The sequence below is a fragment of the Lingula anatina genome, chromosome 1 (assembly GCF_051362555.1).
Source record: "Lingula anatina isolate TDL-2025a chromosome 1, LinAna3.0, whole genome shotgun sequence".
NCBI classification, from domain to species: Eukaryota; Metazoa; Brachiopoda; class Lingulata; order Lingulida; family Lingulidae; genus Lingula; species Lingula anatina.
Window position 1 is genome coordinate 44,707,617 of NC_141767.1, and position 23,360 is coordinate 44,730,976.

Consider the following 23,360-nt stretch of genomic DNA (forward strand, 5'->3'; position numbering starts at 1 on the left):
TTTACAACTCTTTAAACATACGAAAAACATGGATTTTACAACTCTTTAAACATAAGAAAATTAATATAACAATCTATGGTTATTATTTACCCTATTCTAATGAAAGGGCACTTATATCTCGTAGACTTACGGCCTCTGTCTCCATTGAATTAGGACCATTTTATAAAAAATTAGGATAGAGTACAAATGTGGCTCTCAGAGCTAAAATTTTCGACCAAATACCATTCAATTTAAGAGACAAGTATGGATAAACCTAAAATAAATAAATAAATAAATAAATAAAGTTCGTCGTAAAATTACAAAATTACACTCGGTCTATTAATCAAAGGTTCGGAAAAGTGAAGATGCACTTAACATGAAGTGTACGTTCGCTTTTTTAGCTTAGGTTGGAAAATCCCCACCTTTTATGTCCACAAATAGAGCACTAGTCAGTTAGTTTACGCATTACAAAGTTGCCGTCAAAAGTCCCGTCACTTGTACAACATGTTGCAAAATAAATCAATTTGATTTCGACAACAATTACCTTTAAACACGATTTTTGTGTCTCTTCACTTTTCTGGATCTTGGACCACGCAGCTTAAGCGCACATTCCCACGCAGCCACACACCGCTACACCGCCGTGGGCTTTGACGTACTTGGTCGGTACGTCCTCATTGTTGTCGCTGTATACCCACACAACATTTCTGCTTACTTTCGCGATAAAAGACCTACCCTCTTAAACATATCCCCGAACGAGTAGTAACAATGCTTTACAAAACTGGATACATTGATAGCCTATAATCATTCACCAATCTATCTAGAATAATTATCGACCATGTTTTAGTCTCGACAAATTTAATTATTGCAATTAAAATATTATCACTCTAAAGACAGTTTCTGAAATAAGCCGTTGGAGAATTAGCTGGCTAAATCAATAAATAAGTCTTTTGACCCGTTAGGTGGAGACACTTGGTCTCCAGATTCGGCGGTAAAATCAGGCACCGAGAAACACAGCCATTCAGTCGTATATTGAACTCTGAACTCACTGCCAAGCTTGAATTTGATATATTTAATATAACCGCTATAACGACTGGTTAAGAAACAGAAATAATCTCAAAGAACTAGCAAACATGTCGAGCACCGAGCCAGCAACAGTTGCAGGGGAGGAGGTGAAGGTGACGCTAGGACCTGATGATATTGATATTATGAACAGAGATCCAGACGAAATCAACCAGCATCTAAAGGTGGGTACGTAAATGAGACCATACATGTACATTTAGTCAGAACAACATTGTGAAATCTGAGGACAAAGAAACCTTTTTCTTGAAATTCCCGTTATGTTGATCGATAACCATTGTTATTGAGTAGAGCGTTATTAATAAGATATTTCAGAGGGTAGTGATTTAGTACTATGTGCCAACTATGGTATAAAACGTGGGACGTGAATATTAGACCCTTATTAATATTAAGAATTAGATTAAAATTATAATATTGAGAGAGGGGGGGAGGGGAGAGAGAAGAAGAAGAGGAGGAGGAAGTACAAAATCAGCATCAGAGTATCATTTCAGTGGTTGGATTTTTTCCAAAAAAAAAAAATAATAATAAAAAATAATAATAATAATTCAGCGGAAGAGAATGTCGCCTCATATCGGTATGGTCGTGACGTTAAAGCTCTTATTTTGTCCGTAGGCAGAGGGAGGGGATTAATTAGAACAGCCCTTTGGTCTACTATGAATCAAAATTTGATATTCTATCTCTCAAATAATGTCAACTAAGAGGGTAAAAAGGCCCACATTTTCGGAAAAAGAACGTCTCTTTGAAATTGCTGGCTGCAAGCCTGTACCCTTAATATAATCTTAAACATGTTTTCATCATTCCATTTAGCTTAAAATAATACTGCTCAAAACAGTTCGAAGCTGCGTCCTTTCCCAAGTTTCTGTGTGTTTCTGCTTATGTGAAAGCACGCTTTGTAATATGGAGGGTAAGAGGCGTTAAGTCACAGATCAAACACAGGTTAATGCTTTAGACAATCTCAAGCAAGATAGCTTTAAACAATGAGCTACATACAATTTACAATCTTACGTAACTTTCAAGAGACGGGGCATTTTAAGCCAACGTTTATCTAAATCTATAGAACGAAGGTCGGAATGCAGGGTCGGATCAGTACTAATATTCAATACTATACTTTAATGTCTTTTAACGGGCTTAGAATAAATGTGCTATAGCATAACTACTAATGAAATATAATAACTTAAATTCGTAAAACAGTTAACTAAATAATATTAAAGATGAACACAATACATTTTTTATTAAAGGCGTTTGTGATGTTACTGATAATAAAATAATTTTTGATTCCATCCCCACTTAATGTAACACTAACTACATGCTTTTAAAAAAATTAAATCATCTTTATTCAGCTTCACTATTAACCACCATTAACTTTCAAGAGCACGATTCTAGTGGTAGACCGTCATATATGAAAAACACATTCCTAACAGCTATCACAATTGATGGACCGAAAAACATCTAACACAATTTGCTCATTTCTATCAAATAACAGATTTCCTGCGTATTAAAAAAATTCACATATTTACTTTCGTGTCGTTTATGACGTGTTCTTTTAATATATCGTTATCTTATAGAACATTTCTATAATTAATTTTTAACTTGATTGTGTCAAGTCGACATCTATTTAACAAACTCATTTTGTGTTTATTTGTTAATAAGTGCATGCAACAGAAAATACTATACATAAATGACTAAACTTCTTCGTTCAAATAACTCTTGTCTTCCTTCATTTTACAAGATCAAACGGGTCCTTAAACTGTTCTTATTTTGCAGGTGACCTTCTCCGATATATTTGCTGAACCACACCCGACCATCTTCAGCTTCGACAAGGTGTGGGTTCTCAGTTACCAGGCCTTCACAGCGACACAGCTGTGGTGTTATCGTATCCTCAGTCTAATCTGCGGGCTTCCGTGTGCCGTGTGCTGGGGGATCGAGTTTGCTTGCATCTCATTCTGTAACATATGGGTGTGCGTGCCGTACGTCAAGGCCTTTTACATCAGTCTTCATTGCATCCGCAAGATCTTTGAGCCCTTCATGGACACTTTCGTCGCACCTTGCTATCTTGCAATGGGTAAAATATTCTCCAGTATCAAGGTTTTAGTTGTGAGGGAATGATAAAATAACTTACTGAAGACTTCTTACGATCTTATGGATTTAATTGTTTACCAAGGTGTGCTTTGAAGATCATTACAAGGCTGACATTAAAAAGCCACAATTTAACTAAAGTTTACATCTATGCAGTTGTTTTGAGATGAATCCTAGTTCTGTGGCGAGTTTTTTGCACGTGCTTTACAGTGACTGTAGAACTTGACAATACTGTCAGCAAAGTAGATGCAAATTTCAGTGAAAAGAAGAACAGGATGTGCCTAGTCATATAATAAGCAGAGTTAAAGAGAGGCAGCCGTCATTTTTTTCTTCATTTTTGTATAAAATTCAAATGAATAGCGTGGACATTTGAATAAGAGTATTTATAATTGAAAATAAAATTGAACCCATACAATTTGAAGAAAGAATTTTATTTAATATGAAGAAGGTTGCATACACATTTCAAAAATATATGTGATCTTTCAGCATTTTATCCGTAATTGTACGAAACTTTTACACAAGCCTAGTGTGTATGTATATTAACTGAAAGAATTTCTTACATATATCAGTGGTTTGCTTTAAGTTGATTAGGTGTTTTTTCGGTTATCATAATCAGAGCTTTTTGGATACAATTCCCAATGATGCGTTTGATAGATAGAACGATTTATCTTATATTCAAAATCTCCTTATGGGATATTACGGACTTTCTCACAATTGTCATCATCAAATGAAAATTGGCACACCTAGAACTAAAATACAGAAACCGAATATACACCAAATCATTTAGAGACTACTTCCATCAGGATTGTCTTTACAACGTTGTAGCTGCGGTGGGGGGTCTATTCTTGTCACTGCTATCTAATTGCTAAACGGTATTTTGAACTGAAACCGATTCTCTTCAGAATGGAAGAAAATGATAATGTTGGCCACAACGACAGTACAATTCACTGCATATTTACCCTGGGTGTAATAAGACCCAACCGTCTCTCTTCTATCTACCTTTATTGAAAGAGATTTAATCAGCTCTACGGTGGAGAAGCGTCTAATCCGCATGATTATAGAGGTCGTCCATCATACCTTTGAGTTATCCCACTATGACGAAGACTGAGCGGGGTTTAGCGCCATTCCGAGCTAATATCGGGTCAATGACTCGAACTCAATTTATTTTATAGCTATATTTAATTCAGGTAAAGCTGCATGCAACCATCACCGTACACCTTTTTATTTTGACAAATAGCAGAATAGGAGGATTTTATGGACGTGTTTCAATGAACGGGAAGATATGGATTCTTGATGATATAACAGTCACTCCCCTGTTGCTTCATGCCCCAGTAATACAATACGATGTCCAAAAGCGACTCGCATACCTCTCCCAATTGTCCTTGTTTCTTGAAGTAAACTCCCTTATGCAACGGACAGTTGATTAAGAGTTTCGTGTCATTTGTAAATGACAGTATGCAAAACCCCAGGGCATTTGATTTCAAAGTTGCTGGGGACAGGCTGCAACGCTCTCCACACTAGGGCGTCAACATTTATTGCACAGGTCGAAGTAAGCAAGGAGGCAGAGTAGAAACAGAGGTAAAAAGTAAGTACTGGGGTATGAAAATAGCTAAACGAAATAAGTTGAGCTGAACAATATGTTAGTAAGCATTTAAGTCGCTTATTTATTCCTTTAGACACCACCACCCCTCAGAGAAATTGTTATTCTGTATTTGAAGTTTTGTCACTAAAATATAATTCCCCTCCAGCCGTCTTTCCAAAACCATATAACACGATTTATCATTGGCTATGAGGTGCAATAGATGGTGGATCGACTTTTCTTCCCAATTCTTTCTTCTCGGTATCATGGTTCAGTCCGATTTAAGAGATATATACGCTTTTTGCATCTTGTCTTATTTTACTTAGTGGTTAAATAGACCGCGTTTATTCATGTTAATAATATAATTCAAGGATCACCATGGCAGACGACACAAACAAGCTCGACGAATCCACAAACGTAACTGTTGCCGGAGAAGAAGTTAAAAAAGAAACGTCAGACTCCATAAGTATTGACATAGTTGATCGTGACCCAGAACACATAAATGATCACTTGAAGGTGAGATATTTTTAGCTAACGCCCATCATTGCTGAAAAAATAGGCAAATATGTGAAATATTTAGGCGTATTTGTAAAATTGCAAACCAAAATGTATGATACCATCATAGGCCGATCAGAATATTAAGTGAATTTTGAAATGAAAATGTATACAACAAACGTCCATTTCAATGTCAAGGCCACACAAGCCTTAATAGTTAAAAGACTTTAGTTGCTAGCACGCCATATGAGAACGTTAAAGGAAGGCATTAACAAAAAATTCATTACTTCAAAACTTCCAAATTAAATTTCTCAGAAATGTTTCTTTTTTATATATCACAGGTGGCATTCGACGAGATCTTCGCAGAGCCGCACCCAAATATCTTCAGCTTTGATCAAATCTGGATCCTCAGTTACCGCGTTTTCGCCGCCACCAAACTGTGGACATACCGCATCTTGAGCGTCATCTGTGGGCTGCCCTGTGCCGTCTGCTGGGGCATCAGTTTCGCGTGCATCTCATTCTGTAATATCTGGGTGTACGTGCCAGCTCTTAAGGCGTGGTTCATACAGATGGACTGCGCACGCAAAATATTTGAGCCTTGCATGAACACTTTCGTCGCTCCGTGCTACCTAGCTTTTGGGAAGCTTTTTAGTAGCATTCACGTGACATGGACCAAAAACTGAGACGAGAAGCATAGACTTTTAAAGAAAGATTCGTCGTCACACCCGCGTGCACATTAAAGTGAAGGGTAGTAACCACATTTTGAGCACGGCTGCGGGCGGTGTTGCCACTCAGAAATCTACTTAATGGCAATATAATACAGCTAGAATAACAAGACTGATTTTAGCTAAAAAGTAAATAAATAACGTTATAACCAAATATCAAGAGTACACTTTTTATTTGCCACAGAGCAAGAGATTTACAGCACTAACGTCAGACACCTACACTGTATAAATAAATCGAGGTGAAGCATTCGACTGCAATAATTATTAAAGATACGAATTTTACATTATTTCGATCTATGTACATATAACTTGGTGTGACAACGCAACCCGGCGTATGATGTATAAGTCAGTCGTCTCATTTCACATTAAAAAAGAAGTTTCACATGATAACAAAAAAATTTTCAAAAAAGTACCCGATTAAGTTAGAACAACAAAAGTACCGGAATTCAAAACGTTACCATAAAACAGAAATCTGTAGAACTTACTAGTTCCAGGTAAAACTGAGTATCACCAGCAATCACACTGGGGATACAATAAAACCAGTTATAATATGAACCAACCAACCTCTTGTTGTGTGTCTTAATCTTAAACAATTGACCACATTATCGTTGTACACTACACTCTTGAAGAGAACTGCCCGAAGTATGACGCTTTTGAAACTATCACGACAGCGCTCACTAAAATATATATATTTACAATGCTTTAAAACTTTCAATGATGTTAAATTTTGAGTGTACTATATATATACACACACACATACCTTGGCAATAAACTGCTGGTATTCAATAACACACAATGACGTTCTCGTTTAATCATAATTTATGCAACTGCACTTAGCTGTATATTAATTGAAAAAAATGTATTACAGACAAGTAAAATTTTGTCTGGTCATAGTTGCCATCATGACAATTTTTTTTAACAATTTGTAAGCAAAAATAACCACGTGTAAATAATGCAAACCAGTGCTCCCATAATGGTCACAAATTAGTCCTTACTCCTCATCTTTATATAAATAAGTATTGTAGCCGAACAAGTTTTCAGTCTACAAAATAAAACTTCTCTGGGAAGTATCTTTACAATTCACAATGCTGCATACTGTAAAAGAAACAATGTTATAACATTATGATGGGCAGTAAGGAAATAAAATTTTGACAATCCCTTGAATTTGAAACCACTCATTAAAGAGACAGATACTGCTAAAAGCATATAATGATAACAAGAAGAATTTCAGAAAACTGAATGAGTCAGTTTTCTTTTGCTCCCATATAACATGCACTGATATAAGTATTTTTACAATAACTACCATATTCATTTACACCACAAAATTACTAGTCTGCAAAAAAAAAACTTATATAATTTATACAAAATACCCTTGTTTTGTTAAATTTCATCTCAAATCTTTCCTAGTCTTGTTAATTTTTTCACCCCAAATCCAGTCACCTCAAAACAACAAGTTCATCCAAAGAATACAAAGACAACCCAGTGTTTGCTGTTTGGGATTTGTTATGAAAGTAACTAGATGAATTACGTACCTAGTAAACAAGCCTTGCTGCACAGGCTTTCAAAAATGTAGAATGTAAAATGTGAAATTTGGTCATTTGCCAGTCATGGTCATTTGCATGGAGTTGTACATGGAATCTGAACCCTACTCTCTCTCTCCATTTCATCTTTCTTACTTTATTTGTTCCCTGTTGGCAAGATCTCCCTGCGCTATATCAATTCTACTAATTTTTTCTCCATGTTGTACATTTGGGAGCTGAAGATTACATGCAAACTATTTTCTACACTTTCACTTCAAGTATTCGCTCCTTGCTTCACTTCCTTCTTTTACCCTTAGGAGAACTGTAAGCATGATCAGAAGGTCCTGACTCCATCTGCTCTGCACGGTTGTAGGTATAGCCAGGCAGCTTCAGTTCCAGCAGTTCTATAAAGTACTGCTCCAGCTTGGCACCACACTTGCCCACATCGGAGTCAGTCTGAAAGGATTTAAAAATAATGATTATCCACAACATCAAACCAGAAAACAAAAAAGAAAAACTGAAATGGTTATGGAATTTTTCTTGTAAATCAACTGTAATACCAGTTATTTTTGAAAAAAATCTTATTCATGTTGCTTCTATCTTACAAATCGTGATGTCTTTCATATTTTTGACTGAAAAAGTGTGTTTATCATTATTTACATCAATTAACATTTCCTGGTACTGTTTTACTGTTTTACACTGTTTTATGTTAAGTAGCAATATTTGCAAACTATTTGTATATATATTACGAAAATTATGAAAATTGTGCTGAACTTCACAACTTTTTTGGTACTCACAGAATTATAAGTTGCAGAGTTCCCAAAAAGAAGTTCCACATCATGAATAAAATCTTCTGGTATAGGGTAGTCCTTGCAGATTAATTTGTTCTTTATGGTCGTCAGGTCAATAGGACGGCTGATGACCTCAAAATAATCTGGTACCTAAATTAAGAAAGACGCAGTTGAGAGTTAACCATTTATATCATAAAACATTTTAAATGGCTGCATTTGAAGATGATATCCCGATTTTAAAAAGCATTTTGCAAAGTTATCAATAATGATATCACACAGTAGCAACTAGGAGCTTGATATAAAGCAAATTTTTTACCTCATTCTTCTTGACTGGCTCTCTAAATGGCCAGCTAGTGCGATGTCTCCAAACTCTTCCAAGAATATCTTCACAAATCTGAAACACAAACTTTATTTTTTATTGAGCAGTTTTTGCATTAATATTTGTTTTCTTAATGCATGCATAACATATGCCAAATTCTAATCAGGATAATCTTACACCTGCTGTATGACGTAAATCTAACATTAAGCTACAATACTATGAGATATTTCTGCAGAGCACTCACACTTAAAGTTATTATACCCTGGCCAAACAGTATACCTGTCTGATGACCTTCAAGGCCAATTTAATTCCTTTTGAAATTATCCCACCCTGAACAAGGCTAAAGTACCACATATTGCACAACAGCAGATGAAGGAACATTCAATTATACCTAATGTAAGAAATGAATGAAAATCCATCTCCTAACTTCGTGCAATTACAATTAAATCCTGAGCAATATTTGAAAAATAAATGTGACTCACATGAATAACTCTGATACGGGAACTTACATTTAGCAACTGACTGACGTTGCAGTCTTAACCAAAGTTCTCAGTCAGTCAGTTGCTAAATGTAAGTTACAGTATCAGAGTTATTCATATTCATCATTCTTATTTTATTGGTTAACGAGCAACATTCATTCATAAATGTGGCTCCTTTCTATCTTTTACCCACCTTCATCTCTTCTGCTGCATTTGCACTCTTCTTTTGCTTAGCACTGTACTTCTGCATGTTATGTCTGGGGTTTTCTTCTCCAGAGGAGGTGGGTTCCTCCTCACTCGTTTCTTCGTGCTTTCTTTTTCTTGAGGTCTTGGAATAGCATTTAGCTTTTGCTTTGCTACTGTCCTCCTTGCATGCTGAACAGGACCATGTGCCCCTGAGAAATCAACAAATATATCTGTAATTTCTGTTTTAGTTTCACAACAAACAACAACATGACTGAAAAAATGTTTGAAAAAAATTATGTGCAATTTTAAAACAGGCAAAAAAAATTTTACATCTTTATCATAAATGATGCACATTTTGATGAGTGTGAAAAGAAAGATATAACCAAAAAAATTTGACAAGCATAGAATGGGCATCCAAACTCAACATGGTCTTCATCTCTACTTCTGATATAAAAGTTCACCTTGGAGGTCTTCGTAAAGCAGGTTCATGGCAGTCTTGATGATAAGCCTTGGGACAGGTAGAACAGTAGATCAAGTTATCTGTGGCTTCACACACTGTGCACGCCTCATCATGGACTATTTCTTCCTCCTCCTCATCCTCTTCTTCTTCCTCCTAAAATGATATAAATAGATTGTGAACATTCTGACATTACATCAATTACCTACTGATCATCACCAAAAACTGAAAAGAAGATCAAATAAATCTTTTAAAAATTATTTTCACAAGGCACTATACTAGAGAAAGCAAAATGACAGAGTACAAAATATTTTGGTGATTGCAGCACTCTTTGACATACTGTAAGTCTATAATCACTTAAACAACATTCACAGAAAACTAAACCAAACCAAAAGAAGATGTGAAAAACACCCTCTTATATAAAGTGGAAATCACAGTAAGTCCACTATATCTATGTACCTCTGATGATGAAGATTCCTCAGACTCTTCAGATTCTACTTTGTAATTTGGACGCCTCTGGCCTCTCCTTGCAGACGGCTAAAAAGTGAAGGATGAAATAGCACAAAACTTTTCAAATATTTTACCTTTGCTGATCAGGTTTCTTGGAACCCAGACATTTCAACCATTTTAATCAAGGATGTGACAAAATTATATGATCACATGCCTGACAAAATCAGAAATAAACAAAGTGTGCCCATGGCTCATGAAACTTTGTCATAAATTCACAATGTATAAATTCACTCCTCTAAAATATCAAATTTTTAAAACCTAGAATTACTCAACAAAGTGGCAATGTGAAAAAAATTGATTTGTATTTTTTTTCTTTTTTTAAGCAAAGCTGTGCTAGAGCAAGTCAAGAAAAGTAAATTTCAGTTTACCTTGGCAGTTGTCCCTCTCCTGGAGTTCCTGGTATTTCTACCACGGGTTCTGTTTGTACCCATCTTACAATCAGTGCAGGACCAGGGACCCCTGTAACGACAAATTAATTTTCATCACTAAAAAAAAAAAAAAAAAAAGAAACTATTTGCATAATCAATACAACTACAAAGCTAAAAGCAGAGATTTTTGAATTGATTTTTATAGACTAATTCCAAAACATGCCCTTGGCAAAATCTGATCCACAGAAATAAAGTATAAATAGTCAGCAAGGACCAAATGTATGGTACTTAAATCCTCACAGGGCAATAATGATTAAGATGCCAGTGCAGTTTTGTACAAAGCCCCAATATTAAGCTTTGACTAGGTATGGATACATGTATACAAACACGCATATACAGATAGAAACAAAAACACACACTAAAGAATAAGTGCCCTATTCAATCTGCTTACCTTGGAGGTCTCCTGAGAGCAGGTTCATGGCAGTCTTGATGATAAACTTTTGGGCATGTGGAACATAGGATCAAGTTATCTGCTGCCTCACACACTGTGCACACTTCTTCATGGACTATCTCTTCATCATCACCATCATCTTCACCCTGAAATAATAATTGAAGTGCCTTAATGTTAAGTGTTCTCAGATCAATGCTAAATATAAATAAATGAGACTGAAGGCAGACCAACCTAAAATTTACATTACAATCTGTGTACTATAAAACAAAAGATAAACTTCCCATAAGCCTTTTGTGTTTTCCAATAATGAGAGAAGAGTAAGAAGACTATTATTTAGACCTAGTGATATCTCATTCATTAATATCAGCTTTCTATCATAATGTACAATATAAGTATATACCTCAGATGAAGTTTCACCCGACATGTCCTTGTAGTTTGGACGGGATCTCTCTCTCCGTCTTTGTGAGCTTGGCTAAATATACAGCATGAACATTTATTCACACTCAATTAATATATTTTACATTGCATAACAATCATGTTATAAAAGAAAAGAAACTTGCATCAAATGGTTTTTTAAACAGCCTGATAAATTGTAGTTGTAGGCATTACCCCAATAGTATGAAATATAATTTTTCCATGATTCCAATTTACTCAAATAAGCATTACTATAATCTTTGTAAAATTTTGTTTAATTCAGTCTGTTTCAACGACCAACATTTTGAAGATTAACTTTCAATATATAATGAATTTTATAACATTACAAAACAAAATGATAAAATAATAATAATGAAGGATAAAAGACAGTTAAAAACATATAAGTGTAAATGAAAAGATAGGAACAAATAACAAAGAAACCCTTGCCACTTCCCTACTTGTCTCTCTCTTTACATGTAAAATGTTTTTTTATAATTATACAAAAAAGGTAAAACAAAATCCCTTCATAATGTGGCAATATGCTATAGTATGAAAGCTTACAATGCAGGCAGGACAGAACCACTCTCCCTCTGGAATAGACAGCAGCACTGGTCTCAGGCAGTACAGATGGAATGGCTGGTTGCAGTCATCACACAGCAATAACTTAGCATCTTCACCTTTCTTACGGCAGATCTTGCATTTCTGAAATGGAAGGTATTATGGGGGGTGAGTGTATTTGGGGAGAAACACAAAACCTTGTATACCATAAAAGCTTTAATAACTTGTAGCACAGTAGGTACCTCATCCTCGAGAACTGACCCTCTAAAACAAACGTACTGCAAGACATATTTTATGCCTACCAACACTACATTATTCTCAGAAAAGCACACACTTTCTCTCACCTTTTCATACAGACAAACACACTTCTAATCCGTTCATACAGTTTACTAACTTCTCAAAGTGGCTGAGATGATATGTGTTATTATATATCTGGCAAGCAAATACTGGTATATGTCTACATATACATTACAATTCACAACACGGGTCTTTTTTATGATGCTCACCGCATTCTCGGCAGATTTTTCCCATTTAATACAGGAATCTAGGATGCCCAGAAGAACATGCAGCCTTGATACTGTAACGCAATTCTCCACAGCATCCATCCAAGCAAGTACTACAGGAGATGTGGGTATCTCTGCTTCTGGGGGAATAAAGGACATACATTCTTTACATAATTTCAACCAAGAAACACAACTTGAACAGTTTTCAACAGCTAGATACCAACCTTTAAACATATGACTAGTGCTTCTTGACCTTCTTTGTTAACTGCAATAATGTATATCCATCATCTTCACTACTGAGCTTTCTGAATGAAAGAAGCAAAGCAGCAAAATGTCACATATTACCAATCAGTGGTAGTTTCAAACCTTCTGTACCTGTTACTGTGTCATCTTCCACTTTTGGCACTTTCTTGGCCATAGCTCCTTGAATGAATTTCTCCAGAACATTGGCCTGAGTCTGAATCAAACAGGCACCCTGCAATACAAAACCATCAGTCTTACAGGATAATAAAACCATATGCATCAGAGATTTTAGCTCATTAGTTTTGACCCAGTTCCAGACACTGTGCACAGGTGCCGTGGCAGTAAGGGTACATCATGATGACAAGCTGGACAAGGCAGAAGTGAGGATGGTTAGATGAATGGCTGGAGTTTCATACAAGGACAGGAAGGCAAATGCAGAGCTGCGTTAAGAAATGGAGATAGAAAATATCACAGGGTGAAAAGAGCAACAGGGTTTGAGGTGGGGAAGGAGGCCTCCAAGTAGACCAAGGTTGACTTGGAGGGACGCAGTGACTGCAGACAGGAGACAGCTCCAAGCTGAAGATAAAGATCCCAGAAACAGACAAGACTGGAGGAGAGCCATATGTGGGAAAAGGTTCAGAAGATGATGTCTTGATGTAAAGTGACCACTTTACCTGTAACAGGTCAACATAAGACAACTATTCCCAACTACAAAATTCATATACACACACCGTATGGCCATTTCTTAAAACTTATTTGGCAGTATTTATTTTAGACTTAGTAAAACGTTAGAATTACAGTCTCCTTTCTGTCATTTTTCTCTTGTTGTTGAATTTGACAACTATGCCACAGAGTTTCATGTGGAATCAGTGAAGGTCTGCTTACCAAATCTTTAACGTCCTTTGCTTTCAACAACTGTGCCTGCCATTTGTCAAAGTTTTCAACTCCACCCAGTCCACCATTACGCAGTCTGGATTCTGTCTCAAGTAATTCCTGAAGCAAAACACATTTAAAAACAATTTAATTATCTGCTGGTGTGGCATGATGTTCTATGTAGCTATACAGATCTTGCATATGTAACAGAGTCATCCAATTATTACCTGCAATTATTAATTTTCAACTTCAGATCCTTCCAGTTGGGACTTTTGAATCAAAATTGCTTCCATCTAGTGTCATAATTTCCAAGCTACCAGATAATCATTTCATCCCATTTTCAACACAATAAAGGAGAGGCTTTGTCACAAATCTGATGGTACTTGCCTGTTTAAACCCTTCCCATAGCTCTGTTTCTCCATCATAAGTTCTAAGCTCATTATTAGTTCTGGAAGCAAGAGATTGAAATTAATTTTTTTTTAATTAAACAGATTTTTATGAAAAAAATTTAAATCTTCTACAAATAAGGGAAGGTGATAAGATGAGAATGAAAACCCCTGAATTCAAAGAGTCAATTGATTATCACATTCCTGACTTTAAAATAAAAGCACAAATATTAAAGGATGCAGACAGACAAGATGAGGGCAAATCGATAACAAACCTCTGTGCTACAATTATTGCTCTACAGACATCCTGATATTTCTTCTTCAGTTCTGCTTTGAGATTGCTCTCCCGTATCCCCTGGGGGTGAAGGCTCTCTATGAGTGCATCAACTTCCTTGACACTGTCATATGTGAACCAAAGGTTCTGTCCGCTGTGTGGAAAGCTGACAATTATACAAACAAATGCCAGAATTAGAAACAAAAGTGCCAATTTTTTTTAGTTGGAGACCCGCAAGCTCACCAAATTCAATGTTTAGCAGATCACTAAATCTGGGTGCACAATATTTTATTATTTTCTCTTAAAAGATTTAATATCTTGATGATTAATATTTTGTACTTTATTGTTCTGATTTATAACCCTACCAGTTCAATTCATAGTACGCAATAAAAGGTGTATGACTTTAAAACTGTAATATGCATTCACCTAGTTTCTTCCTGAATTGTCTTTTTCTTTCTTCCTCTTTTCTCTTTCTTCTCTTCATCATCAGGTGCTGGTTCCTCTGTGGCAGTGGATTCAGGTTTTTCTTCTACTTTTACTTCCTTTTTAATGGGGGTTTCAGTCTCCAGCTCCACTTGATAATCTATTTCTTTTGGAGCCCAGCCTAAAAAAAGATCAATTTCTGTGCCAATGACAAAACTATTTGCAATCCAAACCAAACACTGCATTTGGATATATGTTCATAAGGTAAAAATTGAAAACTTTTAATGCTTCTGAGATTTTCTTCCTTTCTGCCATGGAAGAATTGGAAAAAATTTGTTAAGAGTGTGGCATTTTCCAGGATGTAATCAGACTCTCCAATGGAAGGTTCAGCAAGAACAGACATACCTTTCTCTATATACAGCCCTGGTGTAGTGTGTGAAAACACCCAGTATCTGTTGTGGAATCGGTCAGTGCCAATAGGCGCCTGACGCAGCACCAGCTTGGCTCTGGCTATGCCATCCTACAGGGAAAATGAAGTTCTTTTCTTAACTAAATTTAGTTAATTTTATATACAGGGGTATTCTAGGCAGGTAAAAGGGTATTAAAAAGGAATTACAAAATTTAACCTAAAATAGCTACAAATCACTTATGCATTCTAAATAAACTTACCAAAAATTCTTTTTCAAATTTGGCTTTTCTTTGTTCTTCATTTTGCTTCTCCAACCTGCAAAGTATAAAAAATATGCTCATTATCTGTTCCTGAAAACCATTTGCACTTAGTTACACACTAATACAAAGAAGGGGGGGATGACTTGTTTATAATTTCAATATTGCTTACAGGAGTTTCTTCTCTTGCTCTTTTTGTTCTTTGATGGCAGCAGACTTGGATGCCATAAGTCTTCTGCGTTTCACAACTGATGCTAGATCATTCCCTTCTAGGTCAAGGTCTTCATTCTCAGAGGGAGCAGCACTGGTTGGTTCGCTGTCAGGAGCTTTCTTCCCTTTCTTGCCATAAAAGCTGGCTGGCTCAACACCTAGAAACCCATATAATAGAACTGATGTTGTATTTGTCTCATTTGTTAAGAATTTATGACCTTGTATCTAAAAACACAAAATTCCATGGCAACAAATAATCTTTTAGAGTAGATGCAAACAGAAAATAACAGCAACTCTTGTACATGCCATACCCTCTTTTTGTTCCCCTCCTTCCTTCTTGGCTTCTTTATTCTTCTGTTTTTCTTCTCTCAGTTTTTCATTCTTTTCTTTGAGTTCCGCAATCCTTTGTTTCCTATATTACATTTGAACAGTTAAAGTCAATTACAAAAAAAAAAAAAAAAGTCAATTCTCTTGTCTGCTGGTTCAAAACTACAAATGATGTAAATCAAGTTACATGTGAGTCAATACAGGACTCATGTGGGGAGGGGTGTAAATGTACGTAGGTATAGATATTTTCAATTGTCCTATTAGTTTATAAAGCCATATATTATCAAGTCAAACAACTAGGCAAACCCCAACTCATCTAAAATATTCTATGACAAAAGTGCTCACTTGGGATTGGAACAAATCCAAGGCCTGTACTTACCAAAGCTGTGAAGCCTCTGTCTGCTGCTCCTCCATATGGTCCTGCACAGAGTATGAGCCCATGATACGGTGACAGAGACCTCTCAAGACCTGCAGCTTGTCTTCAGGAGACAGCTCAAAGAACTCCATTGTCTCCAGCTGCTGGATCAAGTTGTCAGGCTGAGGTAGACATTATATTTATTAAAGAAACTGCTTTGAATTGTCTCCATTCAGCATAATCTGCTAAGGATAGACACAGTTACCAGTTGATGAAATCCAAGAGTAATTCTTTATTCATTTCCACTTATATGTTGTAAAGCAAGAAAATCAAGCCCACATGAATGACTAAGACATACATAATAAGTTGTTTTTAAAATAGCTGCACAAATTTGACAGAGGGAGCTTACCACTTCTGTCTCTTCCTCCATCTCCTCACTGTCCCTAGTGTCTTCACTATGTTTGCTAGCACCATCGTCAACATCGTGCTTCCTGAGGCACAGGCGTAACAGTTCCGAGCAGGTGAACAGGTTCACTGGAACATCTGACAGGGGGACCTTTAGCTCCTTGTAGTCCTATGTCAAGAAATAAGATTAACTAAACAGATTTTTAATCATCTGATCTCTGAAAACATGTTCACAATTGATATAACTGCATAGCTATTTACACTGGAAAATATTTTTCTTTTCACATAATACTATTATCAATTACTTAAAGCAACCAATAAAGTTTCTATTAGTTAGGACTATTTTACATATAGACTAATAAAGCTGTCAATCTACTCACCTCAGCAATCCCATCTTGCAGTAGTGTCTGCAGCAAAACCACCAATACTCTGCCCAGGTAGGCATAGCCCTCTTTGCCACTCACCAACGCCTTCATCAGGGCATCTGAAAGCAGAAAAACTACATAAGAACAGCTGATCCTATTCAATACTGATAATAGCATAAACCAAGTTATTGATTTTCATAACCAACCAGGATTGGTTATATGTAGTGCACTACATGTAAATCACTTGTGGGATTATTTTAGCAATTTTTTCACCTACTCAAAATAGATGACTAACTGGCAAAGAAACCGAAATCATTTAAAATTATAATTAACTTTCAGCCAGTTTTACAATCTGTAATCATTCTAGAAATGTGATTACTACAGTAAATTATCATAATGAACATCATTACAATAATCTGTCAATTAATTTAACACTATTATGGTCACTGCAACCTTGAATCTCTAGTGTCTTTAAATGTACACAAGCCCCATTAAATATCCAATCAGAACTATGACTGTAATGAAATATATAACTATTATTCTCAAAATCTCATTTAATTTACCTGACATGATGGCATAACTATCATCAGGCATTAATAGCTGACTATAACTGCTGATGAATTCCGTAACCATGGCAACTTCACCAAACAGTTCATTGACCATTCCATCAGGGGTTGGCACAAGTTTTGGGGCAGGCAGCGACTTCAGGTCACTGAGATCTTGGTCATCATACAGCTTCAAGGAAAAGAAAAACCAGAAGGGTTAAAACTATGCACAAACCATCAATGAAAGTCAATCACATGTAGATACATAATATTTCTAAACTCTTATCTTATTCGGTGCCAAATCTCTTTTCAAAATATTTACAAAATATTTTGCAGGACCAACAACTCTTTTATTTTAATCATACATATAAATATTAAGTCAACATTTCAACTGAAAAACACATATAAAATGTCACATTTGTTAACTATACCTTCTTTTTCTCAATCATTTTCAATCTGCACTTCTCATGCTGCATTTTTATTTTCTTCTTCATATATTCTTTCTTTTCTTCTGCACTCATTGTCTTTCTGGGTGATTAAAAAAAATATCAAAAAATTTTAAAAGTCCAGTATCAACTGAAAAGCAGATTTATTCTAAAAAATCCATTCTTAAACTATAAAGATTGATTTCACCGTTGTTTTAATGTGTCAAAGATCCAATGTAGCTGTAGAATATCACTTGTTCTTTAACGGACTTAAAATTTTTAACAATTCAAGCAAAAGCCATCAAATAGTTGCAAAACATACACCAATATTGCAATTACTTACAATTTTTTCAATTCTTCAAAGCGTTCGTATTTTGCATCAACCAATTCTTTTACTTCTGGAGGCAAGATATTCCTCTGCTGTGCAGAAAGAACTTTAGCTGCCTGGTACACAAGTTGCTTCAATAGTTTAGCATCGTCTGCCTTTAAGGCTTTCTGGATTCTATTTTTTTCAAATGGAAAAAAAACTTCATAAACCTTTATTCTAGTATACAGGTACCCTACTCTGTAAGTGGTTCTTCATGAAACTCACTTGTCATAGTCAACTTTTAAGTTAGAGAGACTTCATATAAATATCAACAAATCAAAGCAAATATCTTGAGTTAATCAAATTTTGTGTAGTGAATACACGCCTTACAACATTTCAACGACATTTTCACTGGAGTCAATTAAGGGCCCTTTAAGAAGAAGTTACATCTATTCTCCATGAAATCAAACCTTTCACAATATAGGTGTACTTACTTGCCAGAGATCCTAGGCATTGGGGTGGACTTCCTAGGAGATTTGGGGCTCTTAGGGGTGTCAGGCTTGGTCCCAGAGTTTTTAGACATGTCCAGCAGTGTCATTTGCTTCAAACCCTTTTAAAAAACCAGAGGGATATGAAGAAAAGTCTCATTCGAGTATCATGTAACTAGAATTCATTGTTGAGCTTTCATATGCCTAAAACAATGGCATTAACATTCAGTTTAAAGTATCTTTATGACAAATGCAATTTCATGCATTAAGATTAAAAAACTACCATCATTATTTGACAAAGAGAGCAGATATGTTCTTTAACGATAAAAATTGTTAACACCTAAAACACATATCATACAAAGTCAAATAATCAAATAAATATATCCAATACAATATCTAACCTTTTTCTTGGGGGTTTTCTTATTTTCATCTTTCTTGGGGGTCTTTTTAGGGGTCCCTTCTTTGCCTTTCTTCTCTGGTGTTTTCTTTTTCTTAGGTGTGCTTTCATTTTTTTTCTTCTTTTGGGGAGTCGATTTAGTAGACCCATTTTTAACTTTCTTTTTCGGGGAGCCAGATGCAGATTTTGTTGGAGATGATTTAGCAATACTGGCAAGAGTTTCGTTTTCACTATCAGATTCTCCAGAACTCAGACTTTCCTTTTTCCTTTTTCCAGCCAAACCTGGGCTCTTTTGTATGGAACTCAGAACAAAATCATCAGAACTGTCGCTGTCTAGGTCAGTGACTGCTTCCTTCTTCTTAGAAGTTGTGTTATTTTTTTTCTTTGGAGTAGAGTTTATTTGTCCATTTACACCAGTCTTCTTTTTAACAGGAGAAGATACAGTTTTCTTTTGCTGGCTTTTGTTTTTAGACTGCTTGTCCTTGTTTTGCTTTTTTTCATCAGTTTTGATCTTTTTAGCCACAGGTGTTTTAGGCTTAGATGTTGACTTCCTTTTCTTTGCAGCTTCCTCTGCTTTACGAACAGCTTCTGCCATCTAAAATTGATATACAAGCCATAATTTTTAACATACAAGTACAGTAACATGAATAAAAAGCTACTGTTTTTATTTAACAGGAATTAAATCAAACTTCCCATTACTTACAAACTTACAAATTACAGAGACACAACACATTCAAGGAAAACAAAAAACACTTTATGTTATTTTTCCTTTTCATATTATTTATCTACACAAGCAATGAACATAGCGGTTAATAAATTAATTTCAATAATCCTAAGAAATTTTCATATACACAAGTGCCTTTTGATATCATTTCAACAAAGTGGCAAGTATTTTCAATTATCATAGTTTACATACTTTTACAGGGGACTGCAGAAAGAAGTCATTGAATTTCCCTGGCAGTGAATGCCTTTTCACCATCTCTTCATCCACCACCCAGGGTCCTGTCTGATTGGGACCCATACGCACAGCATGAGCACGTATGAACAGGCGAAGCAACTCTTTTGACGGGGGCTTGGTTGTCCTCCTGGTATAAAAGAACTCAAAGTCACATATACGTATCTAAATAACATAAATTAAGAACATAGTAGAAGAAGAAACACAGGGGAACAGTCAGAACTGCAGACCATGTTTTGAGCAACTAATCTTTAGCCATGTGACCAGGCTAGAGAAGATACAACACAATCAGGTATTGCCTGAATAATTCCTCTGTTCTACATTAATATTTCATGTACAAAAGTTTTGAAAAAATTCAAAGCAAAAATGAATCATTCCTAATCCATCTGGTCAATTATTTATGCCAAATAATCTATATAATTAAAAGACACGTACAGTATCTATGTACTGTAAATTTACACACAAAAACAAAAATTAGGTAAGCCGATGTTTCTTGTCCTTACATGAGATCCAAAGCAGGAATAGAGCTGATAATCTTATCCTGTCCTTCCAATTTCAAGTTGTACCTATAAGGCAGAAACTGTAAGAAAAGGACAAGGAATTTAGAGACTAATACAAGCATGCTGTTAAATATTTCAAAAGAAGTAAATCATAGAATCTAATGCAAAATATATACCACTCCCATAGTCTTGCCAGGAATCTGTCACCAAATAACCAATAACTCCTTACAACAAAACATTAGTAAATTGGACCACAAGTCAATTGAAATAATGTTCAAATAAAAGACAGTAAAATATTTAATTCCTAGTATGTGCTGTTTCACTTATAAAGGAATGTAAGTCATTTATGAAGTGGAGAATTTATGTATTGTGTAATATGCTGCACCTTTGGTATAGACCATTTCTTGGGAGTTCCACTGGTGCTATTAGTTTCTTCTTCCTGGTTATTTGAAGCATTTTCCTTGTCACTGGCTGGTGAACTGCCATTGCTAACTGCATTCTGAGAAACACTTGTATCAACTTTAACAATTGTTCCTTTGATTCTGCAATCATGTAAGATTAAATTATCCAAAGATAAATTTAATTATTCACACATCAAAGAAAAAATAATCAGATTTCATTTTGGCATTTTACTTTTGAAGCAGTATATGATAGTGTGAAAATTACACAAGTCATTAGAACAATTTTACAAGAACAAATTCACTAAGCAAATACTGATTTACAATTATTCAGATTTATGCACATGATCTTTAATATATATCTAAATATATCAATAACAGCATGTATAACACTTACATCTTTCCCCCTGCCTTGTGTTTCAAAGCCACTGACTCATCTACTACAAATTCTTGATGTATTTTGGTCCAAACTTGATCCACCAAGTTTTCCAATGCAGTGGTACCTTAAAAATGAGAATCAATCATAACAATTAATTTGTGATGTAAAAGAAAAAAAAATAAAATAAAAACGCACTGTTATCGATAATTTCACAGATTTTTGTTTTCAGATGGTTAAAACATGTAGGAAAAACCTTCGATTATTTATAACCAGTCATAACTTTAATCATAATAACAAACCTGGGGTAGCGCTAACACTCGCCAATTTAGCCAAATGCAAAAACTGACTAAAATTGGCTAAACAAATTAGGGTTGATTTGACTCACTTTAGTCAAATTTAAACCATTTGTACAAAAAAGCAATGAAAAAGTAGTAATTTGGCTAAACGAAAAAAAAAATTGCTGGCGCCACCCCAGCAAACGTTTTATAAATTATCACAATTAACATCAAAAAGTTTAAATGTTTATAGATTACTTAAAAAGGAATAAGCTGTACTAAAGATGAAAAAAGAGACAACATGTTACTTTATAAATACTATCCATTGGCATTTACTTTTTAATTCTTTCTTGGGATGGGAAGGAAGGGGAGGGGTCAACTATAACACAGGCATACTTACTATGGTGCACTTGCAGCAACACTGGCTTAACAAATACTGGAGAGAATTGCTCCTTCAGCAGCCTGTGTACCTCCTGTTCTGACTTGACAGCCTCCTCATAGGTCAGATTGATATGACCTGTGCACTGACAACTCCACACATTGTCCTCATACAAGGTCTTACGCTGCTCATACTCACTAGGTTGGCATTAAGGAAAACAGTCTTAAGAAGGGAGATCAGTCATGAAGTAAGTTGAATCTAGGTTTAATTCTGAACATCAGATTATTTCAGAATGCTGATATTTAAGTAGTGACTAAAATGGATTATATGCGCTAGATGAAGAGGTCTCAGAGACCATCAAATCCTTATTTCCTAACTACTTACCTGTATAATTGCTGGCATAATCAGAGCCATGACAGATAGCAAGTCTTTTTGTAGTTTAAGATGTAATGTTTGGCAGAGGTAACTTATCCCATAAAATAAATTGCCAGGAATAATAATTAAAACAGAAAATAAAAATCAATTTCATTTTGTTTACATATGATCAGGTGCCAATAAATCAAATCTTTGGGTAAAATATAAATGCTTACAAAATTTAAGGAAAGAAATAATGAACAAATTCATATGTTCACTACATCTAAGCATGTCATCCATTTAGTTGCAATGCAGGTGTTCAAGGCAAAAGTGGGACAAAAGGCATGGTGAGAAAAATCCAACATGGCTGTCACGGGGGTTGGCATTTTCAAGTTACTCAAATCACACCCCTTTCACATCATACATATAGAGATAGCACTTCAGGGAGTCAATTTGGCTCACAGCTGTCATGCTGTGCAACGTCAACGTCACTAAGGAAATGTAAACAACCGAAATGTGCCGGTAGCGTTCATCACAACAGGTGCGATGAAAAGCGAAAAACTACAAGATTTCAAATAATAACACATGCATTCAATACAACAGCCCCTTATTACACCATGTGTGATTTTTTGTGGTCAGGTAGGTCATAATCACAGAGAAAACTCCGAAAAACAACACAAAAATGCCATTTTCATGCGCGCCGCCATCTTGGCGAAGCAGGTGCGAACAACGTAAAAGATACTCCTTCGATCTGAACTGTTCCTTGGTCTGTGGAATGGTATAAATGGTCTCATTAGGATCGAAATTCTTCAGAGGCTTTGCTGGGGTATATGGCTTCCTCCCAAGAAGCGGCATTATCTCTCAAAACGTCGAAATATTTAAACCTATTTAAAAACGGCGGGAACGAAACACATGGTCTCTTTACGCAGAGATTTTACGTGATG

General features: G+C 35.5%; 3 protein-coding genes across 5 annotated transcripts; 2 read left to right on the top strand and 1 right to left on the bottom strand.

Moving 5' to 3' along the window:
* Positions 1 to 935: 935 nt before the first annotated feature.
* LOC106168477 (caveolin-3) lies at positions 936 to 3,547 on the top strand. The gene is made up of 2 exons (XM_013547546.2): positions 936 to 1,223; positions 2,821 to 3,547. The coding sequence occupies exons 1-2, from the start codon at positions 1,110 to 1,112 to the stop codon at positions 3,160 to 3,162; spliced, it is 456 nt and encodes a 151-aa protein (XP_013403000.1). The 5' UTR covers positions 936 to 1,109; the 3' UTR covers positions 3,163 to 3,547.
* A 180-nt stretch (positions 3,548 to 3,727) lies between these two features.
* Positions 3,728 to 6,091, top strand: LOC147764386 (caveolin-3-like). Of its 2 annotated transcripts, none has more exons than XM_087009238.1 (3): positions 3,728 to 4,717; positions 5,083 to 5,227; positions 5,548 to 6,091. In XM_087009238.1, exons 2-3 carry the CDS (start codon positions 5,090 to 5,092, stop codon positions 5,887 to 5,889), a joined length of 480 nt encoding a protein of 159 aa, XP_086865364.1. In that variant the 5' UTR covers positions 3,728 to 4,717; positions 5,083 to 5,089; the 3' UTR covers positions 5,890 to 6,091. The 2 variants fall into 2 exon arrangements, with proteins under 2 accessions (XP_086865364.1, XP_086865369.1); XM_087009243.1 differs by having other exon boundaries at positions 3,728 to 4,710.
* LOC106168497 (tyrosine-protein kinase BAZ1B) lies at positions 6,088 to 23,359 on the bottom strand. Of its 2 annotated transcripts, none has more exons than XM_087009179.1 (34): positions 23,159 to 23,359; positions 22,084 to 22,259; positions 21,427 to 21,532; positions 21,017 to 21,173; positions 20,635 to 20,711; positions 20,093 to 20,261; positions 19,181 to 19,771; positions 18,786 to 18,901; positions 18,328 to 18,486; positions 17,991 to 18,087; positions 17,578 to 17,749; positions 17,030 to 17,133; positions 16,654 to 16,818; positions 16,269 to 16,426; positions 15,874 to 15,974; positions 15,525 to 15,720; positions 15,356 to 15,410; positions 15,092 to 15,206; positions 14,690 to 14,867; positions 14,265 to 14,429; positions 13,991 to 14,051; positions 13,616 to 13,723; positions 12,863 to 12,962; positions 12,491 to 12,624; positions 11,988 to 12,128; positions 11,413 to 11,484; positions 11,013 to 11,158; positions 10,562 to 10,652; positions 10,143 to 10,220; positions 9,688 to 9,839; positions 9,234 to 9,435; positions 8,559 to 8,636; positions 8,249 to 8,392; positions 6,088 to 7,907 (listed from the first exon to the last, which is right to left on the bottom strand). In XM_087009179.1, the coding sequence occupies exons 1-34, from the start codon at positions 23,269 to 23,271 to the stop codon at positions 7,746 to 7,748; spliced, it is 4,839 nt and encodes a 1,612-aa protein (XP_086865305.1). In that variant the 5' UTR covers positions 23,272 to 23,359; the 3' UTR covers positions 6,088 to 7,745. The 2 variants fall into 2 exon arrangements, with proteins under 2 accessions (XP_086865305.1, XP_013403030.1); XM_013547576.2 differs by having other exon boundaries at positions 12,491 to 12,627.
* Position 23,360: the final 1 nt, after the last annotated feature.

Coding starts and splice junctions, on each gene's coding strand:
- LOC106168497 (XM_013547576.2), bottom strand. CDS start 23,271: ATGCCGCTTCTTGGGAGGAAGCCATATACCCCAGCAAAGCCTCTGAAG. Junction 21,533..22,083: donor GTTGCTGCAAGTGCACCATA/GTAAGTATGCCT, acceptor CTCATTTTTAAG/GTACCACTGCATTGGAAAAC. Junction 13,724..13,990: donor TATGGGAAGGGTTTAAACAG/GCAAGTACCATC, acceptor GTTTTGCTTCAG/GAATTACTTGAGACAGAATC.
- LOC147764386 (XM_087009238.1), top strand. CDS start 5,090: ATGGCAGACGACACAAACAAGCTCGACGAATCCACAAACGTAACTGTT. Junction 5,228..5,547: donor ACATAAATGATCACTTGAAG/GTGAGATATTTT, acceptor TATATATCACAG/GTGGCATTCGACGAGATCTT.
- LOC106168477 (XM_013547546.2), top strand. CDS start 1,110: ATGTCGAGCACCGAGCCAGCAACAGTTGCAGGGGAGGAGGTGAAGGTG. Junction 1,224..2,820: donor AAATCAACCAGCATCTAAAG/GTGGGTACGTAA, acceptor CTTATTTTGCAG/GTGACCTTCTCCGATATATT.